This window comes from Paramormyrops kingsleyae, chromosome 19, assembly GCF_048594095.1.
Source record: "Paramormyrops kingsleyae isolate MSU_618 chromosome 19, PKINGS_0.4, whole genome shotgun sequence".
NCBI lineage: Eukaryota > Metazoa > Chordata > Actinopteri > Osteoglossiformes > Mormyridae > Paramormyrops > Paramormyrops kingsleyae.
In genome coordinates this window covers 31,222,024-31,247,914 of record NC_132815.1, presented here as the reverse complement: position 1 = coordinate 31,247,914, position 25,891 = coordinate 31,222,024, and the positions used below count along the sequence as shown (strand labels likewise).

The following is a 25,891-nucleotide window of genomic DNA, read 5'->3' as shown; positions in this document are numbered from 1 at the left end:
ACTATTATTACAAAAATGGTTACTGCATGAACATCAGGGTGTCCTAAAATAAACTAACTAAAAACAGTGATCACGTGGAATTAGGGGGTCAATCGTTCCACACCTGTCATATCAACATAAAGGAACACTCCCTACCTTGCTGAGCAAGTTCTCTCTGTTATACCTACCTCTGCAATCTGATCACCTTAGTAATCTCACTGTTGTATACCTATTTATTTCTTGTTTCCACAGTTCACACATTAACTTGACTTCTAGATAAACAGTTTGTGTTTTTTATTGCTGATTTCTAAAGGGATACCTTGGCATTGTTTGAGTGCCAGTCTGAAGTCACAATCATCCAGGGCTGCAAAAAGGTCTGATGAGAAGCTGAGGTGTCTCTTGGTACCTGAAAGGCTCTCAGTTCCAGCAGATAATACAGGAATGTAAGGGCAGAGGGCAGGGCAGTGGGGTTTGGGATACTGAGGGTATGTTGTAGGGCTGTAGGGGGGTGGAGTTCTGCAGCATAAAGGGTGCTATCTGATTGGCTGGATGAGGCTATGGAGTAGAAGGGTTAGATTACATGGTAGTTTGAGCAGCAGTTCGAAGGTACAGCTGAGGTTGCTGTCCATGAACCTTGCTAACTTCATTGGGGATTTGGTGCTGGTCCTGAAGCTCTGACCCAGATTCTCAACACTGAGAGCCTGGGTAGGACAACAAGGCTCAATACCCTGCAACACTGCTAGAGGCAAAATGGAAGACAGGCACATGTTCACCTTATTACAAAAGCATTAGATACCTCATAGAGTTTGTAGCCACTTTATCACCTGTTCCAGCACATGTATACCCATGCCTTTGGCAGAAAATGACAGGGTGCAGTGGTTCTCGTGGTCAGATTATGTGATTCTTTCCTGCAACGTCCCACCAGATGTTTTGAAGGTTGCCCCAACATAGGGATCGCAATTACGATCCTGCAGGGCCAGAATTCAACATAGTTTGCATATTTCCTTGCTCAAACATTAAACCTGGTAATTAGCGATTAAGATGTGTTGCAATCTGCAAACTGATTCTGGCCATTTGGGACTGGAGAACCCTGCCCTAGCATTTTTTGAGAGTCGGTTTTTGGTTTGTTGGCACAACTTGTGGCAATAGCATCAACTTATCTGATGACTGTGTTGGCTAAGGTTTATTTTGGGTATATTTTCAAATCCGTTTTTGCTTCATAAATATCACAATGTTTATAGCAAAAAAAATCACGACGTGATATTTTACCAATATCTTGCAGCCCTAGATCTGCTTTAAATAGCAAGGATAGCTGATGCCACTCATTTTCTTATTGATTTGGAACCAAGATAATCCAAGGTTTACATCTCAATACCAGTACTGATATTTGATGTTGGCCCCTTTGAGGATTAAATTTAATGTTATCTGCCACTCAAACGGCAGCTCATTAGTTTACAAGGCAGACATTGCCCCTTTTATGTGAATGTCTGCAGATTAAGAAACCTAGAGTCAACTTGCCAAATTGATAACCACCATCATAGTACCATTTAACTCTGATTGCAGCAATCATGATTAGTTAACCTGGCTCTATTGAGCCAGAAATTTGCTTTTTAAGTTTTGTCATTGGATGGGTCTAATCAAAGCATTTCTAGGTACAAAGGAGTGTGTAGCAGTTTAACCTGCAAGGCATGTAGCCTACAAAATAAATAGCTTTGATCAGTATCCTGTTTGTGGTCTTTTTGTGTATTCTTGTGTTATGCCAAATATTTGGTAATTATTTTCATGAAATATAGGTGTTAGCAATCTGACATCTGTGATCCTGTAGGATGCTCCATCTTCCTTGCACGTGGAACACTAAGTCGCTTAGATAAATGATGGATGAGCAATGAATCCACAAACAGAAAAGGAATCTCAGCATCGCCGCTGTTGTTACATTATTCAACTTTATTTCTCGAATTGTCACACACAGAAATGGGGACACCACAAGTTCAAATGCAGGGACAAGGAGTGGGACATTGTTAAAAAACGATACACAATCCCATGACACTTTCCAACACTGTCATTCCGTCACGGGAATAGCGGACATGATGACAAACCAGTCTGCCGAGAGGATGTGCAGTTGGTCCAAGAATCCGGACAAAACCAGTTGGGACAGAGCTATTTACAACAACAGTAATTTCTTACTTTAAAACACACCAGCGAAAAACTGCAGAAACAGGCAGAACCAGCCTCTGGAAAACCAAAGCAGGTCACTAACGAAGTTTCCATTTTGGTCCACTTTCATGGTATTTTTAATTTTACCATCACTACATGCTCTTTCAGCTGGACAATCTTCTGGAAAGGGACACTACACACAATTTTGTGCTGTTATAAATTATTACAAAAACACAAGGAGGTGGGATGCACAACCTCAGAGATACTGACTGCATTTTTATTTAAAAGCACAAGTAGAATAGCAGGACAGAGTGAGTAGTAGGTTATACTGGCATTGTTATAATGGCAGTAGTATTAAAAGCTGGGGTTCCGGCTTGATGGGCGTGAAAAGATTGTATGGAGCCATGCTTCTTCAGCTGCAGTAGTACTGGCCAGCATTGGCTCGCCGCCTCTTCCGGCTCTGCTGCTGCTCAAAGAAGCGCTGGATGTCTTCGGGGGTCACCACCTGTTAGGAAGTGAAGGAGCAGAACTCAGCACAGCTAAGGCAGCTTCCAGTGGCATATTCCTCACCTCAAGAAATGCTGCCAATCACTGGACCAGAGCAATTTGATTGGACCCGGAACTCGCTCTGACCAGATGGGACATTGGTACAACAGATTCTCAACAATCTGACATCTGCTGATTGTAGAGCCCTCAGCATCCTCATACCACGTGACCTGAGCACAATGTCCAACAGCATCTTCTAGGTTCTCTCTGGGTACTCACCTTCCAACTCGGCAGTCATTCCTGTGTTCCCTCAAGCCTCTTTCCTAGGGCCACTGCTCTTTGTATTATACATCCTACCCATTGGCTGTACTGTTAACAATCTAATCTCAACTTCTACTGTTGGTGATGATATCCAGATGTACATCAGGACTAACTCAATCCACTCACCACCTATGTCCCAAATCAAAGACTGTTTATCGGCAATCAAGATCAGGTTGACCAACAACTTTCTCAAATTCAATAGTGACAAAAATCCATCCTCAATAAAGCTGCCTTGATTCCACATTGAAGGAACAGCAGTTCTCCTCCCACTGATAGGTTACAGCCTTGGAGTTATTCTAGAATCCCCTCTTCATCTTCCATGTATGTAACATTGCACAAATCAGACCTTGCCTCTCCCTCATCCACGCCTTCATTCCAGCTGCCTCAACTACTGTAACTCCCTCCTGATGGGCATCAGCTCCCAATCCCTGCACAAGCTTCAAATGGTCCACAACTCTGCAGCTCACCTCCTCACCATGTGGTTTACATGCAATAAAGTTGAAAGATAAAATGAAAGAACAGGGTCGGCGTCATGGGGGGGCATTCAACGGCCATGTCCCCCAAATAAGCCATTGTGTGCCCCCAAACGGCACCCACTAAGGACACCATCTTTTATAATTCTTATTATAATTCTTATAATTTTATAATCCAAAGATCTTTGGTAATAATATACTAATCAGAATGAAACCCACCAATCATGAGATGAATGTTAACATTCCATTAGCCACACTTCCTTACCTTTCCTTCATGTGCAAACCTCTGCAGATACTCCTTCAGCTCTGTCTTCATATCATTGTACTCTAATAAAGGGAAAGGTAGCACTGTTAACTCCCTTCCCAGCTCAGCAGTTTGGAAGCAGCTCCCCTTTCAGGCAGGAGGTCTCACCATAGATGATCTCCAGCTGCTGCACACGGTCCAGCGTGTTAAGTGCTGACATCAGTGGGTCACGACCCTCGGACATACCCTCCTGATCCGTTGTCTTACCCTTGTTCTCATAGGCTAGGACTGTGTCTGACTCATCCAGCAGGAAGGGCACCCCCACATCAATGTAGACAGCCTACACCGGGGGGGAAGGGATAAATAGAGTGGCATGTACATGAGAATCAGGAGCGGGAGACTTGTGGTCCACGACCTGGCTGAGTTGAGAAAACAGTACCTTGCAGTTGGTGCAGGTGCACAGTCTGGAGCGCCAGAACTGAGGCCAGAAGACAGCTCCCTCCCTTGGCCTGGACAGTACTCGAGCCTCCAGTTCCGTCAGCCTGCAATGCACTGCTAAACCCTCCACCTCCTGGTGTTTTCGCTTGCCAGATATGGCTCCATTAGCCTGGACCTTCAAAGGGGAGACGACACGAGCTGTGACTGTGTGGTTATAGAAAAATAATCAACACCTTTCAGATACAAGAATTAAACAGTACTGTGGTATAATGGTGAGTAAAGCATCATCAGCACCAGTATCTCCTAGTCACAGTGGAAATCTCTCTACCCATCACTAAGCTTTTGCACATTAGCCCAATCCTTACTGGACAGCTCCCTCTACTGGTCACAGGAAGCATGTGTGATTACTGGTAACACACTGGTCAGTACCTTCTCTTCCTCCTGACAATGCAAGCTGGTCGAGGGTTCCTCTGTGCCATTCCTACAGCTGCTGTCAATCTCCTCCTTCTTCACAACCACCTTCTCTTCCTTTATCTCATCATCTGCCTTGACTGAGTTCACACACAGACACACAGTATGACCCTTCAGATAGTGACTAGCGGCTGTTGCTGAGCCTGACCCAGGAAGCTCACCTGCCAGATGGGTGGCGTAGGTCCACAAGAAAGGTGCCTTGTTCATACAGGCCTCGCAAACCATCTCCTGCATTTCCACCCCTTCTGCCACCCTGCAGCCCAGGTGCTGCAGACCAGAGCAGAGCATCAGAGCACCATAAAGACCTTCTTTCCAATCAGGTACCAAATCCCTTTGTTACTGTTAAGTTTTGCTCACTTGAAATTTTGCTTAAAAGCAGTAGTTGTCAATCCTGCTCTTGGAGGAGTCCCTGCCAGAATGTTTTCATTCCAACTCTACCTTAATCAGACTCAGATGGTCCTTAATAGGCTAATAATTAATGTGATAGGTTGAAAGCAGTGGAGGCTGGAATGAACATACTCATTTAAAACTGAATACACTGCTTTAAGATATTTTGAGTGATGGTGAAAAATATAAGGAATTGCATGCAATCACATTCTTGAATACATTATGGGGGAAGTACTCCCTGTGCTTCAGAACTTTACAAGGTTTTGTCAACAGTTTACAACACTTACTCTCCCGTGGAACCAGTCCTCGCAAACGATGCACTGAATCATCTCATCTGGAATCTAGGAGAAAGAGACAGTCCTGCGTGGGCAAACCTGCTTACAATAACAAAGACAGACAAGCACATACGCCAACTGAAAAAACAAAAGAAATATAAAAACCACCACCCACGTAACCGTACTGGCACACTAACACTCGAATATACTTCAAAATGATTCCAATCAACCGCTTCAACAGCACAACACAAGTGCACCCCGCGTCTACTTCGCTCCCTCACAGTGCAACAATCCTAGCAATCTCTACAGCAATCCCAGCAGCCTCAGTATGGAAAACGTATTCGCAAACTAAATTCAGGCACGTTAGTGACCATTTTAGGCACCATCTGGAGCACTGTATGTCGGTAAATTTCAGTGTTTTGCACAAAAGTATTAGCTAAACAGCTACACGGGTTAATAAACAGCGCAAGTGTTATCGACAGCGGCGGGTGTCGCGAGTGCCGTTTCTGTCTGCGTACCTTCGCAAAAAACACGAATGTCTATCTAATGTCTGTAACATTAACTCGGAAAAGGACAGTTGCTCCTGAGCTTTGCTCGGTCGCCAGTCGGGGCCGGGTGGACATTTTCCACTTTTTTCCCGCTCTGGCAGTAGCCTGCTTTGAGAGGGTTTTTGTGGTTTTTTGGCCTCCCAAGAGCAATTTTGCTTTATTTCAGTTAAACGTGGTTCAGTTGGAAGTTATTCTCGGGTAAGTAATTGTTAATTTGGTTATTTTAAAGGTTTAATTACTAAGGTTATCATCTCTGACCTTATTGGATACTTTAAAAAGTTCAGTTTTAACACAAGTCTTAATTGTGTTTTATTGGACTCCGCACTTTATTATATTAACTATACGTTAATTTAATCACGTAAAAATTAAATACGCTATATAAATATACTGGGCTGGTATGGTTAAGGTTCGTGACCTCGAGGAGCAACTGACTCAAACACAACAAGGAGTTAGACGAAAGAGTTAATACGCCTTTTAGAGAGACTGTGTGTACGTCACAAGAGGGGAAGGGGGAGAATGAAGAACAGATAGGTCGAGAGAGCTGGGTGAACGTAGGTCATAGACGTAGAAAAGGGTGTACACAGTTTACAGAGGTGGCATCACCTGAAGTGACTGTGTCTAACCGCTTTCACGTGCTTCCAGCTTTAGAGTGAAGTGCAGCTTTATTGCACTTCATATTGCACTCATCTAACTTTTAGCACTGCCTATAGTCTCCCTTACTTTGGATAATTGCATTTATTTCCACCACCTTCTCCTGGGGGGTGCTGCCTGGAGCCCTCAATCTATCAAGATGTCCAGCACACCCTGCAACATGTGACGTCGCCACTACCAATGACGTCCGTGCATCCAGCTCGCCGTTCTGCCTGTGTCATCTTCCTTGTATGACCCGCTCCCTGCCTTCTGGCTGCCTGGCGATTGGAGGGAGTGGTGGCACCGGCTTGTCATCTCCCCCCTGCTCCCCGTTTGTGTTTCAGATTTAACTGTATTTGACTCTCCCTGCCGGTCCCTGGAGGATGGGCTCCCCCTTTGAGTCTGGTCCCTCCCAAGGTTTCTTCCTTCTGGGGAGTTTTTCCTTGCCACTGTCGCCTATGGCTTACTCACTGGGGGCTTTGGGTCAGGATGCTGTAAAGCATTTTGGGACAATGTAATGTTGTGATAATGCGCTATACAAAAATAAATTTGTTGTTGTTGTTGTTGTAGTAGAGCTGGAAGAGACTGGGGAGGCAGGTGGGCACTTGGGCACTGAGGAGCCCCCTCCTCCCAGGAGGAGGGAGGTTGTGGTAGTAGGGGATTCAATTACAGTATTAGAGGTGTAGACAGTTATGTGTGCACCCGTGATAGAGGGTCCCGTACAGTGTGTTGCCTGCCTGGTGCCCAGGTAGGGGACCTTCTGAATCGTGTGCACAGGATTTTGGCCCCAGCTGGGGTGGTTCCAGTGGTCATGGTGCAACTTGGCACCAATGACATAGGAAAGGGCAGGAGGGCTGTTCTGCAGGATAAATTTACAGATGTCGCGGATGAGTGTAGAAGCAGAATGTTCACAGTAGTATTCTCTGGAATACTTCCCCTGCCGTGTGCAAGCCAGGCTAAGTTAGCTGAGATAAGGAGATTAAACGCGTGGCTAAAAGGGTGGTGTAAGAAAGAGGGGTTTAGGTTTATGGGGCACTAGAAGACCTTCTGGAACAGGTGGGACCTGTTCAAGCCGGATGGGTTGCATCTGAACCAGAGGGGAACCAGTGTATCGGGGAGGCGTATGTGTACAGTAGTTGAGGAATGTTTAAACTAGGGACTGGGGGGGCAGGGAGGTTAGTTATGAATATAGGTGGGGGGAGACGGAAAGCCCAAATTAATATTAAAAGTGTGCACTGTAAAAGGCCTACCCTTTGTGGTCTGTATTTGAACGCTAGGAGTATTAGAAACAAAATTCATGATTTAGAGGTTTCAATTCCATCAGACTCTTACAACATTATAGGAATAACAGAAACATGGATGAGTGACAATGATGGAGAAGAATATAATATGGATGGTTACACGTTGTTCCGTAGAGACCGGATAGGCAAGAAGGGAGGTGGTGTTGCAGTATACGTAAAAGAAAACTTGCAGACAAGGGAGCTCACTGATAAAAATAAAAGTACAGAAGCTGTATGGGTAAAACTAGATACTAAAACCTCGAATGGCCTAATTGTCGGGGTTAGCTACCTAATGTAGCTGCAGAGGAAAGCAGAATGTTATATAACAATATCAGGATTATGAGTCATAAAAACGATGTGGTGGTTATGGGTGATTTTAATTTACCTGGGATACAGTGGGACATAAGTTCATTTACAGAAGAGCCAGAGACTGAGATGATGGAATTACAGGATTGTTTTTCACTCAGTTTGTTAATACCCCTACCAGGGGAGAAGCCCCTTCTTGGTCTTGTTTTCTCTAACAACCAAGATAGGATTGGAAAATTAGAGGTTTTAGAACCACTGGACGGTAGTGATCACAACATGATCAAAGTGCAAGTCCAAAACAAAAATATACAATGTGAGGAAGGCTAACTTTAATGGAATGAGAAACTAGAAACTGTAAACTGGATGGAGTGAAACAGCAAAACTGTTGAAGAGGCATGGGGATTTTTTAAAAGCACATTGTTGCAAGTGCAAGAGGACTTCATACCTGATTCCAGCAAAACTAAATCTAGGAAACTGCAGCCAAGGTAGTTTACAATGGAAATTAAGAATAAAGTCAGGAGGAAAAGGGCTCTCTTCCACAAATGGAAATTAACTAATGGTTTCAAAATAGACCAGGAGTATCCAAGTCTACAGGTTGAGTTTAAAAATGACATTAGACGAGCTAAAAGGAATGTAGAAAGGAAGATTGTATTGGAGGCTAAGGATGACATTTGGAGGAAGAGAAGGATGACGTTTCTTCCAATATTTTAACTCCAAAGGAGCTCTAAAAGCGGAAATCACTAATCTGCAGTATAGTAAGGGTCTTATAATTGAAAATGAAATTGATATAGTAAAAGAGTTTAATAATTATTTTACATGGGTGTTCACAATAGAGAACACAAGTAACTTGCTTGACCAATACATGTATAACTGAGTCTGATGTGGAACAAAGCCTAGCTAAGCTCAAAATAAATAAATCGCAAGGCCCTGATGGCATATTACCTATAGTTTTGAAAGACATGAGGGATATTATTAGCCAACCTTTAACTTTTCAGAAATCCTTATCTACTGTGGCCTGTACTACGAAGTGGGGTTACTGGCTTATTGGGGTAACTTGTCGGATTTAAGGTACCACCGTTTAAATGGACTTCATATTCGTTCACTTACATTTTGCCCAGACTACCTTAAATCCGACAAGTTACCCTAATAAGCCAGTAACCCCGCTTTGTAGTATAGGGCACTGGTGTGGTACCTTCTGATTGGAAGCACGCTAATATAACACCTATATTCAAAAAAGGGGATAGAAGTAATCCAGCAAACTATAGGCCAATCAGTTTAATTTGCATAACTGGAAAAGTAATGGAAGTTATAATCCAAGTGAAAATGGTAGATTACCTGGATTCAAATAACATTCTGAGGGATAGCCAACATGGATTTAGGAGAGGTAGATCCTGCTTAACGAATCTACTCGAGTTCTTTGAGGAAGCTACAAGAGAAACTGATCACAAAAAGGCCTACGACGTGATCGATTTAGATTTCAGAAGGCCTTTGATGCTGTCCCCCACAAATGGCTCTTGCTTAAGCTCAATGATGCAGGGGTATTAGGAACTGTAGCAGCTTGGATCGAAAACTGGTTAACAGACAGCAAGCAGCGGGTTGTTATTAAAGGCACAATGTCGCAGTGGGCCTGCGTTCATAGTGAGGTACCGCAGGGGTCATTTTAGGACCACTATTGTTCCTAATTTACATTAATGATATTGACACCAATACATACAGTAAACTGGTTAAATTTGCAGACGATACCGAGGTAGGTGGTGTAGTAGATACTAAACTAGCAGCACAGAGGCTACAACGGGATCTTGATTTAATTAGCAACTGGGCTGATACCTGGCAGATGAAATTTTACGTAGATAAATGTAAGGTAATCCATGCAGGGAGCAGAAATTTAAAGTACAGATATTTTATGGGTTACACTGAAATAAAGGTAGCTGATTATGAGAAAGACCTTGGTGTGTATGTTGATGCTTCCATGTCCCAGTGAGGGGAAGCAATTAAAAAGGACAATGGGATGTCACCCAGGCTTCATATTATTGAGACTGTGTCTGTTCCCCGCGGTTTTAATCGTGGGGGGTCATTCCATCGTAGTTCGTGTCTTGCAAACCTTAGAGAAATTAGACCTATTTCAACTCTGGATAGTAGGTGTAATGCAAACCTAAAACTTGGACTCCTGAACATTAGATCGCTGGCTCCTAAGACATTGCTCGTAAATGAAATCATTACTGATTCTAATCTTAGTGCCCTATGTCTTACTGAGACTTGGCTAAAACCGAATGAGTTCTTGGCACTAAATGAATCCACTCCAGCTGAGTATAGCTATAAGCATACTCCTCGACCCGATCGCAAAGGTGGCGGAGTTGCTGCAATATTTAAGACCGACCTAGGAGTGCGTGAAAATACTGGTTATAGCTTTAGTACGTTTGAATTTATTATTCTAAATCTTGCAAGCACATCTAAGTGTAGTTCTACACCTCCAATCACCATTGCCATTGTGTATAGACCGCCAGGCCCCTATAGCAATTTCCTTAAGGAATTTGCAGATTTCTTAAGAAGCTTGGTGGTTACTACCGACAAGGCCTTGATTGTTGGTGATTTTAATATTCATATGGAAAATGAAAGTGATCCAGTAACAAAAGCATTTACTGCCATTCTTGACTCTGTCGGTGTACATCAGAATGTAACTGGGCCAACTCATGCCTGTAACCACACCCTAGACCTGATTCTTAGTCATGGTGTCCTGGTAGAACACATATCAATTATCCCTCAGAATCCTCTACTTTCAGATCATTACCTTTTAACATTTCAAATACAACATAACTCCCCTAAGGCCCCAGACCAGAGGTACGATACTAGACGTTCCATAGCCTCATTATCCGCTGCAACTTTTCTGGAACAGCTCCCACAGTCCTTTAACCTAACCTCTGAAGTGTCATGTGTAAATGAACTTGAACAGGTAACCGTGAACATGGTAGAATCATTTCGTACCACTCTTGATCATGTAGCACCACTCAAGAAAATAAAACATAGAGATAAGAAACCTGCCCCCTGGTACTCTAACCGTACACGTGAACTTAAACAAGCTTCACGAAAGCTAGAACGCAAATGGCGGTCAACAAAATTAGAAGTTTTTAGATTTGCCCGGAAAGAGAGCCTGTCTAAGTATAGACATGCACTAATGACTGCTAGGTCTATGTATCTCTCTAAACTAATAGAAAATAACAAAACCAATCCTAAATTCCTATTTGAAACTGTATCTAGGTTAACAAAGAATCGTTCAATGTTAAACTCACAAGTCCCAGAAGCTCTTGGTAGTGATGCCTTTATTGCGTTTTTTAATAATAAAATAACCACGATTAGACATACCATCACGAGCACGCCCACGGTTGCACACAACCACCAATCCTCTGCTAGTGCTAGTGTTATTAGTACTAATGATAACATCTTTGAATGTTTCACTCCTGTAGTGCAGACAGAACTCCTTCAGTTAATTTCCTCTTGCAAACCCACTACTAGCCTTGTTGACCCAATACCCACCAATCTACTTAAGGAAATTGCACCACTGATTAGCACTACATTGTTAAACTTGTTAAACTCATCTCTTAGTCTTGGATATGTTCCTAAATCTTTTAAAATGGCTGTTATTAGACCTATCCTAAAGAAACCAAATCTTGAACCTAGTGACTTAGGAAACTATAGACCCATCTCAAATCTTCCCTTCATTTCTAAAATTCTTGAGAAAGTTGTTGCTCACCAGCTGTCCTCCTTTCTTCAAGATAATAATGCTAACGAGCTATATCAGTCTGGTTTCAGACCCAATCATAGCACAGAAACGGCCTTAGTCAAAGTGATAAACGACTTGCTTATGGCTTCCGACCGTGGCTGTATATCGCTATTATTCTTACTGGATCTAACTGCAGCATTCGATACTGTAGACTATAATATTCTTTTGGACCAGTTGGAAACATTGATTGGCATTAAAGGGACAGCACTACTGTGGTTTCGTTCGTATTTAACTGATCGTTATCAGTTTGTCCATGTAAACAATGAGTCATCCATAGCCACTAAAGTAAGATATGGTGTCCCGCAGGGATCAGTGCTGGGCCCCCTACTGTTCAATCTATATATGCTACCGCTTGGTAACATAATTAGAAATTACAGTGTTAATTTTCATTGTTATGCTGATGATACACAATTGTATATATCTGTTAAACCTAGTGACGCATCCCAGCTCTCTTCTTTAGCCGACTGTCTGCTAGACATCCGTTGTTGGATGGCAAGGAATTTCCTCATGTTAAATACTGAAAAAACTGAGGTTCTTTTAATCGGTCCTAAGGAGGCCCGCAATAAGTTTGTAAACCCCAACCCTAGCGGCCTCCCTACTCAATTTAAAACAGTGGTCAGAAATCTTGGTGTCCTGGTAGACTCCGACCTCTGCTTCAGTGCTCACATAAATAGCATTACGAGTACGGCATTTTATCATCTACGGAACATAACCAAGCTTCGGAAGTTGCTGTCCTTTCAAGATGCAGAAAAACTAATACATGCCTTTATAACTTCTAGATTGGACTACTGCAATGCCCTCCTTTCGGGTTGTCCATCTGGATCCCTACATAAACTTCAGTTAGTACAAAATGCAGCTGCCAGAGTTCTAACAAAAACTAAAAAATTTGATCACATTAGCCCTATCCTGTCTTCCCTGCACTGGCTACCGGTCAAGTTTAGGATTGACTACAAATTATTACTATTGACTTACAAAACTCTGAATGGCCTTGCACCACAATATCTCAATGATCTTCTGGTCCCTTACAACCCTTCTCGCCTGCTTCGTTCACAAGGAGCAGGATATCTATTAGTTCCTAAAGTAGACAGGGCTACGGCAGGCTGCAGAGCATTCTCTTACAGAGCTCCGCAGCTGTGGAATGGTCTCCCGGCGGATGTGCGGGATTCAGGCACACTCTCGCTTTTCAAGTCTAGATTAAAAACGCACTTGTATAGCTTAGCGTATAGGAAACCTAGTTCTGGTTCCAGCTAGTCCCTCACTCCCAGTCAGACTAACAGTATGAGGTGATGAGCTGGGTGGGGATCGGTGTCATTGGCTTTGGATAAACTGATGCGTCAGTGCTGTCACTCTAGCTCTACACTAGAGTGCTGATGTTCAGGGAGTCCCCATGCCTGTGTTCCCGCCTGTCTCTCCCTCTTTCTCGTGCTGCTATACTCAGATCTGCCGGAGCCTAGACGAATATTGCACTCGATCATTTTGCTTGCACTGCCTCTGGTGTCCTCAACTCTGACTAATACACAATTATTCTCACTTCCTCCCTCACCCGTTCTGGGGTGTGCTCCATGGAGCACAATGTCGTTGAAGAGTTTATGCCTCTGCGGCCTGCAAGACAACTACCTCCACCTCCGGCAACTACCCTCCAACCTGCCTGCCCTTGGCTCAACACGATGCCTCGCCATCCATCCTGCGGCTGTGTGTCTATTAATCCTGCCATCGTGCATCAAGCACCACGTGCCTGCACCGGTCGGCCGCTGCATTGAGACATATATTTCAACCCCTGTATTAGCTTAGTCATTTCATCTTGTCTGTATTAGCTTAGTCATTTCATCTTGTTTGTTTGACTCATCTGCCGGCCCCTGGAGGATGGGCTCCCCCTTTGGGTCTGGTTCCTCCCAAGGTTTAGTCCTCTTAGGGAGTTTTTCCTTGCCACCGTTGCCTTTGGCTTACTCAATGGGGGGTCCTTACGAGGCAGAAATGTAAAGCGCATTGAGACAATGTAATGTTGTGATAATGCGCTATATAAATAAAATTGAATTGAATTGAATGTTGGGTTATGTCTCTAGGTGTGTGGAGTTTAAGTCAAGGGAGGTGATGCTACAATTATACAAATCCTTGGTAAGACCCCACCTAGAAAATTTTGTGCAGGTTTGGTCACCATACCTTAAAAAGGACATTGCTGCCTTGGAAAAGGTTCAACGTAGGGCTACAAGAATGAATCCAGGTCTTAGAGGAATGTCTTATGAGGAGAGCTTAGCTGAGCTGAATCTGTTTAGCCTCACAGAAAGGAGATTAAGGGAGGACATGATCCAGGTATATAAGATTCTAACAGGTCTGGATGCTGTTCAGCCAAATCGCTACTTCAATATTAGTTTAAATACTAGAACTTGTGGCAATAGGTGGAAATTAGCGGGAGAACATTTTAAACTGAATTTGAGAACACACTTCTTTACATAGCATGTAGTTAGAGTATGGAATAGTCTTCCTGTTAATGTAGTGCAAGCTAAAACCCAAGGTTCCTTTAAATCAGAGCTAGATAAGATTTTAACAACTCTGAGCTATTAGTTAAGTTCTCCCCAAACGAGCTTGATGGGCCGAATGGCCTCCTCTCCTTTGTAAATTTCTTATGTTCTTACTAATTGGCAGTTGCGACCCATGCTCGCAGATAAAAAAAAAAAAAAGTAATTGCAAAGGCGTGTGTAGCAAGAGGTGTTTCAAATTGTGTGCTGAACTCACTTCTCCTGTATCTGAAAACAGATTAACTTATTTCAGGAATTTGTTTAATTTAGTATGTTAAATGTTTTTTGTGAAATAGTATAAGTTGAATATTCATCCATCTATCCATCACTGTTACCGCTTAAACCCAACTGGGGTTGCAGGGGAGACTGGAGCCTCTCTCGGGAACAACAGGCAGAGGCAGGATCCAACCCTGTGCAGTCGGCAACACACACACAGGCACACGCACACAATTACGGGGCCAACTTAGAGTCACCAATTAACCTACCGCGCATACTTTTGGACTGTTTGAAGGAAACCGGAGCAAACATGGGGAGAGCGTGCAAACTCCACACAGAAAGGTCCTAGGCCCAGCCCGGGGACCGAACCCAGGACCCCGATAAGCCAGTAACCCTGCTTCGTAGTACAGGCCCCATGTGTGTGAGGAGTTTGCATGTTCTCCCCATATGATCATAAGGTTTCCTCTGGTTCCTTTGGGTTGCTGGGATACTCTGGTCCCCCCCCCCCCCTACACTAGAGTGCTGATGTTAGCAAATTGCCCGTAGGTGTGTATGTGTCAGTGAATGGTGTGCCCTGTAATGGGCTGGCACCCCAACCTGGATCGTTCCCTGTCTTGTACTCACAGTGTCTGGGATAGGCTTGGAACCCCCTGCAACCCTAAATAGCACAAACAGGTACATAAAATGGAGAATGGCTAAAAGAAACCTCAAACTCTCTCTCTCCCGGTGCATGCCTGATGATGATGATGATGATGACAGCAGCAAAGGGTAGCTAACAGAGTCTACTGTGCCTGCCGCTCCTCGGTCTGCAAGGCAGTTTTAAATCGGCCAAGTACAGGAGTTCACCTGTTTTTTATTTTTATTTATCCTTTATTTTACCAGGAAGGTTCCATTGAGATACAGGAAATCCTGGAAGTTATGACAAAGGGAAAATGTACGGACAGTCCCCAGGTTACGAATGAGATTGTTCCCAAAGTCTGTCTAAGTCAAATCTGTAGGTAAATCAGAAAAATAATACCAGTACGTCATAATAATAAACAGTAATAAGAAAAGTAACTACATATGGTACTGTACTGTAGGTTGAGCCGACAAACCACTAAAGCCGTCTGAGTCACAAAGCAATGTGTGCATTTGTTAATACAAATCATTGTATTTAACTTAAAGTATATTATATTAAACATTCATGACAGTCCATTTGTAAGTACAAGTTAAAGTTCAAAAGTCAAACATTCTTAAGCCAGGGACTATGTGTACTGCAACTTCGTACCCAAGTAGGGCATGAGATTGCTGGTTGAATCAACTTCATTAGTGATTAGAATGACTATAAAAAGGAGAGAAAAGTCTGGTGACATGCAGCTCATGTGACTGTAGTAGAACAAAATACCATTCACAAAGTTTAACTTCTAAATTTCTACTGATGAAGATGAAGGCATGGATGTGCCAAAGACATCTGACAATGACAGGTTGAATTACAAATGAATTGAAAACTAGTATGTCGGAAGGCTTTAAAGGCAAATTATATCCCTGTTATAAACAATTGTGGAACAAACGTTTTGGGAAAGACAATGCTATCAGATATTGTATGTTGCACATATGTGATGGAAGAACTGTGATTCGAAGGCATTAGGTGCAGAGTTAGGCTGTACAGCAGAAAACCCATCAGCGGTTTAAACTCAGTGCTGGCTGCCACACATTTATCGAGCACACTTCAGTCAAATTATGCTGGGACAATTCACTGCTGTCCATTATCACATGGGGCACTTGGTGGCAGGGACAAGCATATTCTGCAGCAAATGGAAAGCCAATATTTTGTTGCCTTAGGTCAATTTTTACATGGTCTTTTTTTCCCCAGACGTCTCAAAGTTCAGCCTCACACATCAAAAGAATTCTCTGATCTTGTGCAATTGAGGTGGCTGCAATTGAAACCTTTGTGACTATAGTTTAAAGGTTGAAGGAAAAGGCATTAATAGAAGGGAAGATGCAGGAATTCTTACAGCACATAGAGCAAATTTCTCGGGCTGAAAGTACAAAACAAGAGAAAGTACTGAGAGCAAGCAGGAAGGGGAGGAGTACAAGTACCCTCACTGGCAGATCCTTCCAATATGTCAAACTGAAGGGCCCCCAAAGTCACACCACTTTCAGAAATGACCTGAATGCAATAACTGAAAAAACAGTTGACATTACTGTTAAAGAACTAGAGAACAGATTTGGAAATATGACAACGTTACACATCAGAGGGCAAGTCGTTCTCTGTGTTTTGACATGACACACGGCCACGAGACATTGTTATGGGGAGCAGGAGAATGACACAGCAGTGACAAAATTTAGTCAAAAGCGCAGCAAAACTTAAAACCTCAGTGAAAATCAGTAGTGGGCCCCTCACTTGAAGATTCAGTACAGAGAACTCCTCACCTGAGCTGTTCAATGCAGAACTCAGCTTGGAGCATTGCCTGACAGCAAGTAAAACAAGCACAGACCTAACTAAACTGGCTGACCAAGTACGTAATTGTCATGCTTTTATGTGTCACACAATCATGTGTTCTTGTGTTATTACATATTATATAGACAATACAGAAGAGCTCGTAATGATAGGTTGAGCAGACAACAGCAAACACCACAGTGATTAATATACATATTTTTACTTATTTCATGTTTGACATGTAAAGGTGATTTTGGAACCTAAAAATTTGATTTGCCGACGATTCTGAAGAAAAAAAAAAAGTGAATCGTGATTCTTTTAGTGATTTAAACAGCAAGGATGAACATGATTATAATTGTCTTGGAGAACGCATGCAGCGCTGATGCAAAAGCAACACAGGTAAACTTTAAACTGATTTTTAAACATATACTAGATAATCTTGAAAAGGAATAATAATTAAAATTGCAAAATTGACTTTTTTTTCTTCATATGAGAGACTAAAAAAATTTTAGCGAAACAAACTCCCTGCGCTACAATGTCTGTATATAGAACTGAAAATAAGAAAGACTGATCTTAATCTAGCTGACTGGCGAAGTATGAATTACATGTGCACAATATGCTATGTTGGTATTAATATCACACATCAGCCAGACCTATAATATACAGCCACTTTTCGAATTCAGTACAAAAAAACCCTGCCTCGCGTTGTGATGTCATTCAGCACCAGTACCAGATTTTATAGCAGTGGAAATCCAACACCTTGAAGTACCGTACTTCTGATACTTTCTTGAAGTACTAAAAGTTACCTGGTGTGTTGTAAAAGTGCCCCTTAAAGAGAATGCAGAATTATGGAATGCTTGAGACTCTCTGGGGAAAAGTAGGAGTGCTTGCTTTGATCCAACTGATGTAATACAGAAGAATCGTTGTAATTTACAAATGAGATTGCATAGAAGTGTGAATCGAGATTGTGTTTTTAAAAAAAAAAAAAAAAAAAAAAAAAAACAATTAGCCCAATAACTTTTTCCTCTATGGAGGCCTGTTATATAGCTGGAACTTAAGTGGACAACAGCAGCTCCACTCTTGGGACTTAAACAAGCACCATTCTGGTTAATAGTCCATTCCTATAACCACACCACCTGCTGCCCCAATACTGTTAAACTAGAGATTGCATTTAACACAGATATGTATAGTCTTAACAAAAAAGGAAATGAAAAATATAAAATTTGAGTTACTATGCAACTGTTAAAAATCAAAAGATACATATTCAACTTAGAACACAGTGTTTTTAGCAGCCAAATTTTTTTTTATTTATATTTTTATACTGATTTCTGGATTTGCTAAGGAAACTGTCAGTTTGGCTGCAGATGCTGGAAAAGTGATGTCCAAAGTCACCAAGTCTCTTGTGGATCAGGGTACAGCTAAGCCTGTTCTATTACACAGAAGTTGAACACTGAACACACACAAAATCATGCAAATTAACAACATGCCAAAGCTGTGCTATCAGGGAAGTAAAAATTTACAAAAAGCTTTCAGGAAAAGGTGGCCTTGCCTGGTCCTCTAGATCCGGGTATGGCCTGTTGCAGATGCAATACAAGCCAAAGAAATTGTGGCTGTATTTGTTGTCAGCGTTCAGTTGATCTTTTTCCTTCAGAGAAGAGAAAAGTGTCAGTTTCAATACTTTCACTTTAATATGAACAAAATGAACAAAATGAATGTTAGGCCACTACAGTTACAAGTTAATTCTACACATCGCACTTTCTGCTGTAAGCAAATGTGAGCTGCAAAAAGATCTGGAAGGAATAAAGCTGAACGTACGGGACACAGCTTGCACTCGAAGTCTTTGAATTTGGAATTACCACAATCACAGCGGAAGTTCCTAAAAAGAAACATCAGCTTAAAACATACAAGCAATGTGTACTGATAAGACATTCAAGCAACATGGCATGCAGTTTTGGCTTATGAGACAAGAAAACCCTACGTTTTCCAAATATTGAATAGTAAGTGAAATATTGAAATGTTTACAGGTGCCGTTTTCCAATAATTTAACATGACACAAACCATCGTGCACTTAAAAGCAGTCCATCCCATTACCAGTATAAAATAGCCTACATGCCTTCCTACAGACCCAGATTTTCTGCCCCAAAAAACACTGGTCAAGTCTGGCGACCCCTTTCAAGACAATAAACTTCAGAGCTGGGGGGAATCTCCCATGCTAAAATTTGTAATGATAAAATATGACAAGCAGGGGGGAATAAAAACTCTTTAGCACATTCAGAAACTTCTGTGTACCGTTCTCAATTATTTTACGCCCCACCACCACCAGATTCAGGACCCACAGTTTGAGAACCATTTATACAGACAGGCAATAGGTGACAGAGACTCTAAGGCTCACCTTTTGGTGTAGAGCTCAAAAAGCTCATGGCCCTCGTGGCATGTGTAGGAGCAGGCAAGACAGACTCCGGCCGGCTCTCCACCCGTCGGCGTGCACGTGTTGCATGCATATAGTGCCTGTCGCTTCACATAGCCCTGCAGCACAACACGACACAGCCTCAGCCGGTAGAACCTCATTCGATGAGCGATTGCACCAATTTAAGTGTGCAACCACTTTCAAACACAGATGCAAAGTCAAAAAACATCATAAAACCTACCATGCAAGTGCTATCCCCTATATTAATTAATCAGATTTAATATACAATCATCCAGTCCAGGCGTAAGCAACCCTGATTCTGGAGTGCCAGTATCCAATAGGTTTTGTATCCTAGCTGAGATCAGATGCAATTCATCAGAGATCCAAATAGGATAGAAAATCCTGGATTAGGATTGCCTACTTCTAATCCAGCCTGTTCATTTATACCAAGAAATATTAAACTATTACTCAGTATTTGGTCTGGGTACTTTCTGTTTGGAGTAAAACAGGAAACTGCAGATATTTCCCTGTGCAAAGTTAAGAAAATTATTATTATTATTTAAATGGGTCAAAAAAGGACATTACACAGAGCGGAAATAAAAATTGTAAAGTCCAAGTCAGAGGGATGCAAGACAACAGAAACTGCCAAACTTTTAAAATATGATCACCATACAATTGAATGTTTGGTGGCCAGCAACCAAAGGTGACAGAAGGAGCATGCTGAGACAAGATGACCAAAGATTTGTGTCAGATTAAAGGGAAGACTTTAAAGGGGAAACTGTTTAGCATCAAATGCCACTGTTTTTCAATACTGCAATCTGAATGAATTCTCTGGAAATTCTAGGTACAATGTGACATTGTTAAGGTCACAAAAGCTGAAAAAACAAGCTCCACAGACAAGCTAAAACATCAAGAATGCACATGGACATGTCTCAAGACTGATTTTACAATGGTTTTGTGGACAGAAGAGATGACAATGAATCTTGATGAAGTGAATGGTTGGGCCAGTGGATGGACACCTTCTTCAAGCACCAACAAGGTGGTGGTGGAGTGATGATGTAAGCTGTAATTATCAGTGATGAACTTGTCGGACTTTTCCAACTTGAAGATGGTGTAAAAATTAACTACAAGATCTACTGCCAATTTCTATAACATACCTTCTTTATACACTGGTACAAAAAGAAGTCAGCAGCTTTCAAAAAGGCTATGATATTCATGCAGATCAATGCCCCCTCACAAGCAAGTATTCCATAAATTGGACTCTGTACAGGCAGGCCAGAAACACACTGACCAAGGAAATTAGAGTGGCTAAAAGAAACTACTCTGAGAAAAAAAAAAAAAGAGAAAAAAAAATAGGTCAGTGGATGATGCAGTAAACATCCTGTAACATCTCGACCACTCAGGGACTTATGCAAGGATCCCGTTTATGGACTTTAGTTCGCAGTTCAACACCATTGTCCCAGAAATCCTCTCCTCCAATCTCTCCCAGCTGAACATATCTCCTGCCATCTATCAGTGGGTCATCAGCTTCTGACTGGCAGGGAAAAGCAAGTGAGGCTGGAGGAGATCACCAACAGCACTAGTGCTCCTCAGGGTTGTGTCCTATCCCCCCTGCTCTTCTCCCTCTATACCAACAACTGCACCTCCATGGACCCAGCTGGGAAACTCCTGAAGTTTGCCGGACGACACTACAGTCATTGGACTTATCCAAGATGGCGACGAGTCTGTATATCAACGGGACTTTGGTGCAGCCAGAACAATCAGGAGCTAAACACGTTCAAGACTGTGGAAATGACAGTGGGCTTTAGGAAAACACCCCTCAGCACTAGTTCCCCTCACCATACACAGCACCCTTGTGTCACCTGTGGAGACCTTCAAGTTCCTGGGAACTATCATTTCCCAAGAACTGAAGTGGGAGAGCAACATCTCCTCCATCCTCAAGAAGGCCTAGCAGAAGATGTACTTCCTGTGACAACTGAGGAAGTACAATCTCGACCAGGAACTGCTGATCAAGTTCTACTCAGCAGTCACTGAATCCATCCTGTGCTCCTCCATCACAGTCTGGTTTAGAGGAGCCACCAAACAGGTCAGGAACAGACTGCAATGAACAGTTATGACAGCAGAACGAATCATTGGTGCCCCCTGCCCTCCCTCCAGAACTTGTACACTTCTAGAACCAGGAAAAGGACAAGGAAAATCATCAATGACCCATCACACCCTGGACACTGTCTTTTTGAACTCCTCCCCTCTGGCAGACGATTCAGAGGTCTGCAGACCAGGACTAGTCGCCAAAGTAACGGTTTCTTCCCTTAAGCCATCACCCTTACAAACATCTGACCCACAACATCAACCTACACCTGATTCCCTAACTGCTACACCCTGCTCTACTCACAACACACCATTGAATCTAAGACATCCCATACACTTTGCACCTTCTATGTTATTTACAGACAGACAATTTGTAAACAAGATGTCTTTTATATTGTATTTAATCCTCACTGTTTTGTTCTATTGTATTGTAATGTACCAGAGAGACACCAACTGTCAGACAAAAATTCCTTGTGTGTGCCACACTCACACTTGGCCAATAAACCTGATTCTGAATTGACCAAAAAGGTTTTGAAAGATGATCTAATGATGACTTTGCCATGGGCGTAAATTTCATTTAACAGTAGGGGGGGACAATAAATATAAAATTTCTCATGAGCAAGGGGACACAAATAATACAGTCAAATTGTACTTATAAAGATATGTCCCCACAGTGAAAATCTTTGCTTCTCATTATTATTGTAGCATGGAGTCATTATGGTTATTTTCAAAGTTTTTCTCAGGTTCAATGACAAAGCAGATTTTTCTTCAAAACTATTTATTGCATTGTTTGTTATGTTGTTTACAGTCAAGCCATCAACATACAATAAAATTTAAACATGACTGTTTAAATGCATAACAGAAATTGATTATACAAAAAATACAGTGGGGTCAGTTTGGACGTAGCACAGTGCTCATTTAGTAAATGCACAGCTAAACAATATGCTAATTGTGGCCGTTAATGTTAAGTTAACATTATGCCAAGTCGTCACAAATAAAACAATGCATGGGAAACGGCTTTGGCATGTTAGTTGCAGTGCACTATGCAACAAGCTATTTTAAACAAGCTAACGTTAACTAGATAAGTAATATTTTAATCGCTAATATAGCAGAATCATGGAAAATTACATCGGTAATCAGCATTTTTGCGGCAACTAATTTATGAAAGAGTCTGCATCAACTACATTGATGAGTATCGCTTCATTTAAAGTGAATAAAATACCCTTCTTACTGGAGTTCAACATTAATTGAGCCGCAGCCACACACCTGACTCGTGTGTGTAGAGTAGGTGAGATGAACTGGGAAAGCAGGCAGTGGGCCAAACCACTGTGAGGAAGGGGAGGGGGAACTCAACTGTTTCTAAATCCATTTTTTGCGTTTGTTTTTTTTTTTCTACTTACACAATTATTTTAGGTATACATACATATATTTTTCACAATAGAGAGTGCGATTTTTTTTTTTTATAATTTTTTTGGGGGGGACAACCCTCGGATGGGGGGGGGGCATGTCCCCTCCATCCCCCCCGGGATTTACGCCCATGGACTTAGCACTCTTCATCTCCTGACTTAATCCCCAACTACTGGGCCTTGCTAAAGTATGAGATTTACCAAGACAGCAATCAGTACACTCCTCAGAACAGGATCTGGGAAGCTGTCCTCACGGCTTCAACCAATATAGGACATGATCAAACCAAAAACTTGACGGGTTCAATGGACAACAGGCTCATGATGGTCTTTGATAAGAATAGTGACTATACAGGACATTATACTTGGTAAAGCAGATTGTATAGAACAACCGATAATTAATTATTCTTTACAGAGATTGAATATCTAAAAAAAACTAGTGCTGTCAAACGATTAAAATTTTTAATCAGATTAATCACAGGGTTGCTGTGGATTAATTTAATCACGATTAAATATTCATTTTTAATCTATATTAATCAATTCATTTTGCATGAGCAAACAGTAAAATGGAATATATATGCACTTAACATGTTTGTTGAACATCTTGAACATGAGTCAGATGCATTCCATCTGCCACAGAAGTGCTACACCATGGACCCATATCAAAAAGTAATATTTTTTGCTTAGCCGAACAACTTGTCGTATTTAAGGTACCTCGGTTTAAATGGTCTTTATCTGCATTCACTTAAAATTAGCCCGAACTACTGTAAATCCGACAAATAATCCAACTAATCATGAAATCCAATTCTAGCCCGGTTAATTGCCATTGTTAGCAATATCAGTTGATAACACATTACGCTCCGTGCTTTATGTATAAAACTCCATAGCAACATGTCCACAAATAAATTGGACGGTATAGTGTGTGCGACCAATTTAAGAACATAAGAACTATACAAACGAGAGCAGGCCATTCGGCCCATCGAGCTCGCTTGGGGAGAACTTAACTAATAGCTCAGAGTTGTTAAAATCTTATCTAGCTCTGATTTAAAGGAACCCAAGGATTCAGCTTGCACTATGTTATCAGGAAGACTATTCCATACTCTGACTACACGCTGTGTAAAGAAGTGCTTCCTTAAATCCAGTTTGAAATGTTCTCCCGCTAATTTCCACCTATGGCCACGAGTTCTTGTATTTGAACTAATGCTGAAGTAACTATTCGGTTGAACAGCATCCAAACCTGTTAGAATTTTATAGACCTGGATCATGTCCCCCCTCAGTCTCCTTTGCTTGAGGCTGAACAGATTTAGCTCAACTAACCTTTCCTCGTATGACATTCCCCTAAGACCAGGAATCATTCTTGTGGCCCTACGCTGCACCTTTTCTAAGGCCGCAATGTCCTTTTTAAGATATGGTGACCAAACCTGCACACAATATTCTAGGTGAGGTCTCACCAAGGAATTGTATAATCTTAGCATTACCTCCTGAGCCACAAATGAGAAGTAGTGCTTAAACAGTATAAAACTACAACTTTCTCTTCTGTTGATAAAAGGCACAGCCATCTCAGATTCTGAACTTTGGATCCTCTGTGCTGCTCCGAGATATTTCTCGGATCTCCGAGAAATGGGAGTGCGCATGTTGTCACTTCCGGCTTCAAAACTCGGAATCCGACTCGGAATACGAGTTCCCAGGGCAAATGGAACGCACCAAAACTGCCCGAAATGGGTTGACAGAGACATTTTAGGGATTTTGAGTCATTCTGCGCTGCAGATGGGTTAATTGCGCTATAAATTTTAATCAGATTAATCACGATGATGGATTAATTCGCTTTAACCCGTTAATTTTGACAGCCCTAAAAAAACCTAAATTATTTCTGTTGATGGAGAGAAAAATCCACTTTCTGATTGTCTAATAATTCTGCACACTGATGAGTGTTTTTCTTTTATTGTTGTTTGTGACTTACTAATGTTACATTTTCTCTCTAAATAAATTTACTTGAAGCAAGACAAATTCATAAAATTATCTCTGGGAGTAGTACTTCCCTAATAATTCTGCATGCAATGTAGGCTGCTGATCAGTAAAATTGACAAACAAATGTAATTTGATTAAATCACAACTAGCACACCTGCAGTATATTTTTGCACTCAGTTCAACAGAATAAACCACAACATGCAACTTCTACCAAATTGTACTATGAAAACATAAAGGGAAAGATTTAGGATTTGCGTTCAGCCTCAAAATTTGAAGATCTGCAGCTGGATCTCCGAGAAATGGGAGTGCGCATGTCGTCACTTCCGGCTTCAAAACTCGGAATCCGACTCAGAGTTCCAAGGGCAAATTGAATGTCATATTAGTCCCTGATAGCTAGAAACTCCCCTGGTTCGTGCATACATGTACTGTCAAACACAGAAATTTATGCCAAACTTTCCTTTTTTTTTTTATTTTTTTTTTTTATTGAACTTTTAACGACATGAAAATGTACAGGAAAACATTTTCAGCATTAATGAAAAGTCAAACATAGAACACAAAAAAGCCCTCTTCTGCAAAAAAAAACAAAAAAAACAACATATGCAGCTAATAGCAAACCTGTTGGTCACCTAATGTTAAATGGAACCAGATACAGGATTGTCATTACGCAAAAACAACAGACAACATTCCAGGCCCACCAAGGCAACAAAATATAAAATTAAACCTTAGTTACTCAGGGATGGCTGCCAACCCTAATTTTTGAACACGTGGAAAAAAGGACCCCATATCTTATTAAACTTATGCAGGGTCAGGAAGGAGTCTACGGGTGAGGCCCCTGGGAGACTCGGACAATGGGGGCTCAAATTGCGGACAAAGCTACGGACCTGCAAATACCTAAAAAAGTGTGTACTTGGCAACAAAAACTTTTGTGAAAGCTGCTGAAATTATGCAAATGTATAATTGATATATAAATCACTGAATGTCTTAATACCCAGATTGGACCACAAAGAGAATGCACCATCAATCAAAGAGGGATGAAAAACAGGATTGGCTGATATTGGAGCTGAAAATGAAAATGCCTGCAGACCGAAGTGGTGTCGAAACTGG

General features: G+C 41.7%; 1 protein-coding gene across 3 annotated transcripts in view; it reads right to left on the bottom strand.

Moving 5' to 3' along the window:
- Window positions 1-1,903: 1,903 nt before the first annotated feature.
- Window positions 1,904-25,891, bottom strand: part of LOC111852737 (putative E3 ubiquitin-protein ligase UBR7) — a 39,188-nt gene continuing 15,200 nt past the window's right edge. For 2 of the 3 annotated variants that reach the window (XM_023828959.2, XM_023828960.2), the window contains exons 3-12: window positions 19,314-19,447; window positions 18,737-18,797; window positions 18,471-18,566; window positions 5,241-5,294; window positions 4,728-4,833; window positions 4,525-4,646; window positions 4,097-4,270; window positions 3,826-3,997; window positions 3,679-3,740; window positions 1,904-2,638 (exon numbers count right to left, since the gene is read on the bottom strand). In XM_023828959.2, coding sequence (XP_023684727.1) covers window positions 2,546-2,638; window positions 3,679-3,740; window positions 3,826-3,997; window positions 4,097-4,270; window positions 4,525-4,646; window positions 4,728-4,833; window positions 5,241-5,294; window positions 18,471-18,566; window positions 18,737-18,797; window positions 19,314-19,447 — 1,074 coding nt within the window. In that variant the 3' untranslated portion in view covers window positions 1,904-2,545. The remainder of the gene's footprint in view (window positions 2,639-3,678; window positions 3,741-3,825; window positions 3,998-4,096; window positions 4,271-4,524; window positions 4,647-4,727; window positions 4,834-5,240; window positions 5,295-18,470; window positions 18,567-18,736; window positions 18,798-19,313; window positions 19,448-25,891) is intronic. The other variant, XM_072702510.1, reaches the window with a different exon arrangement.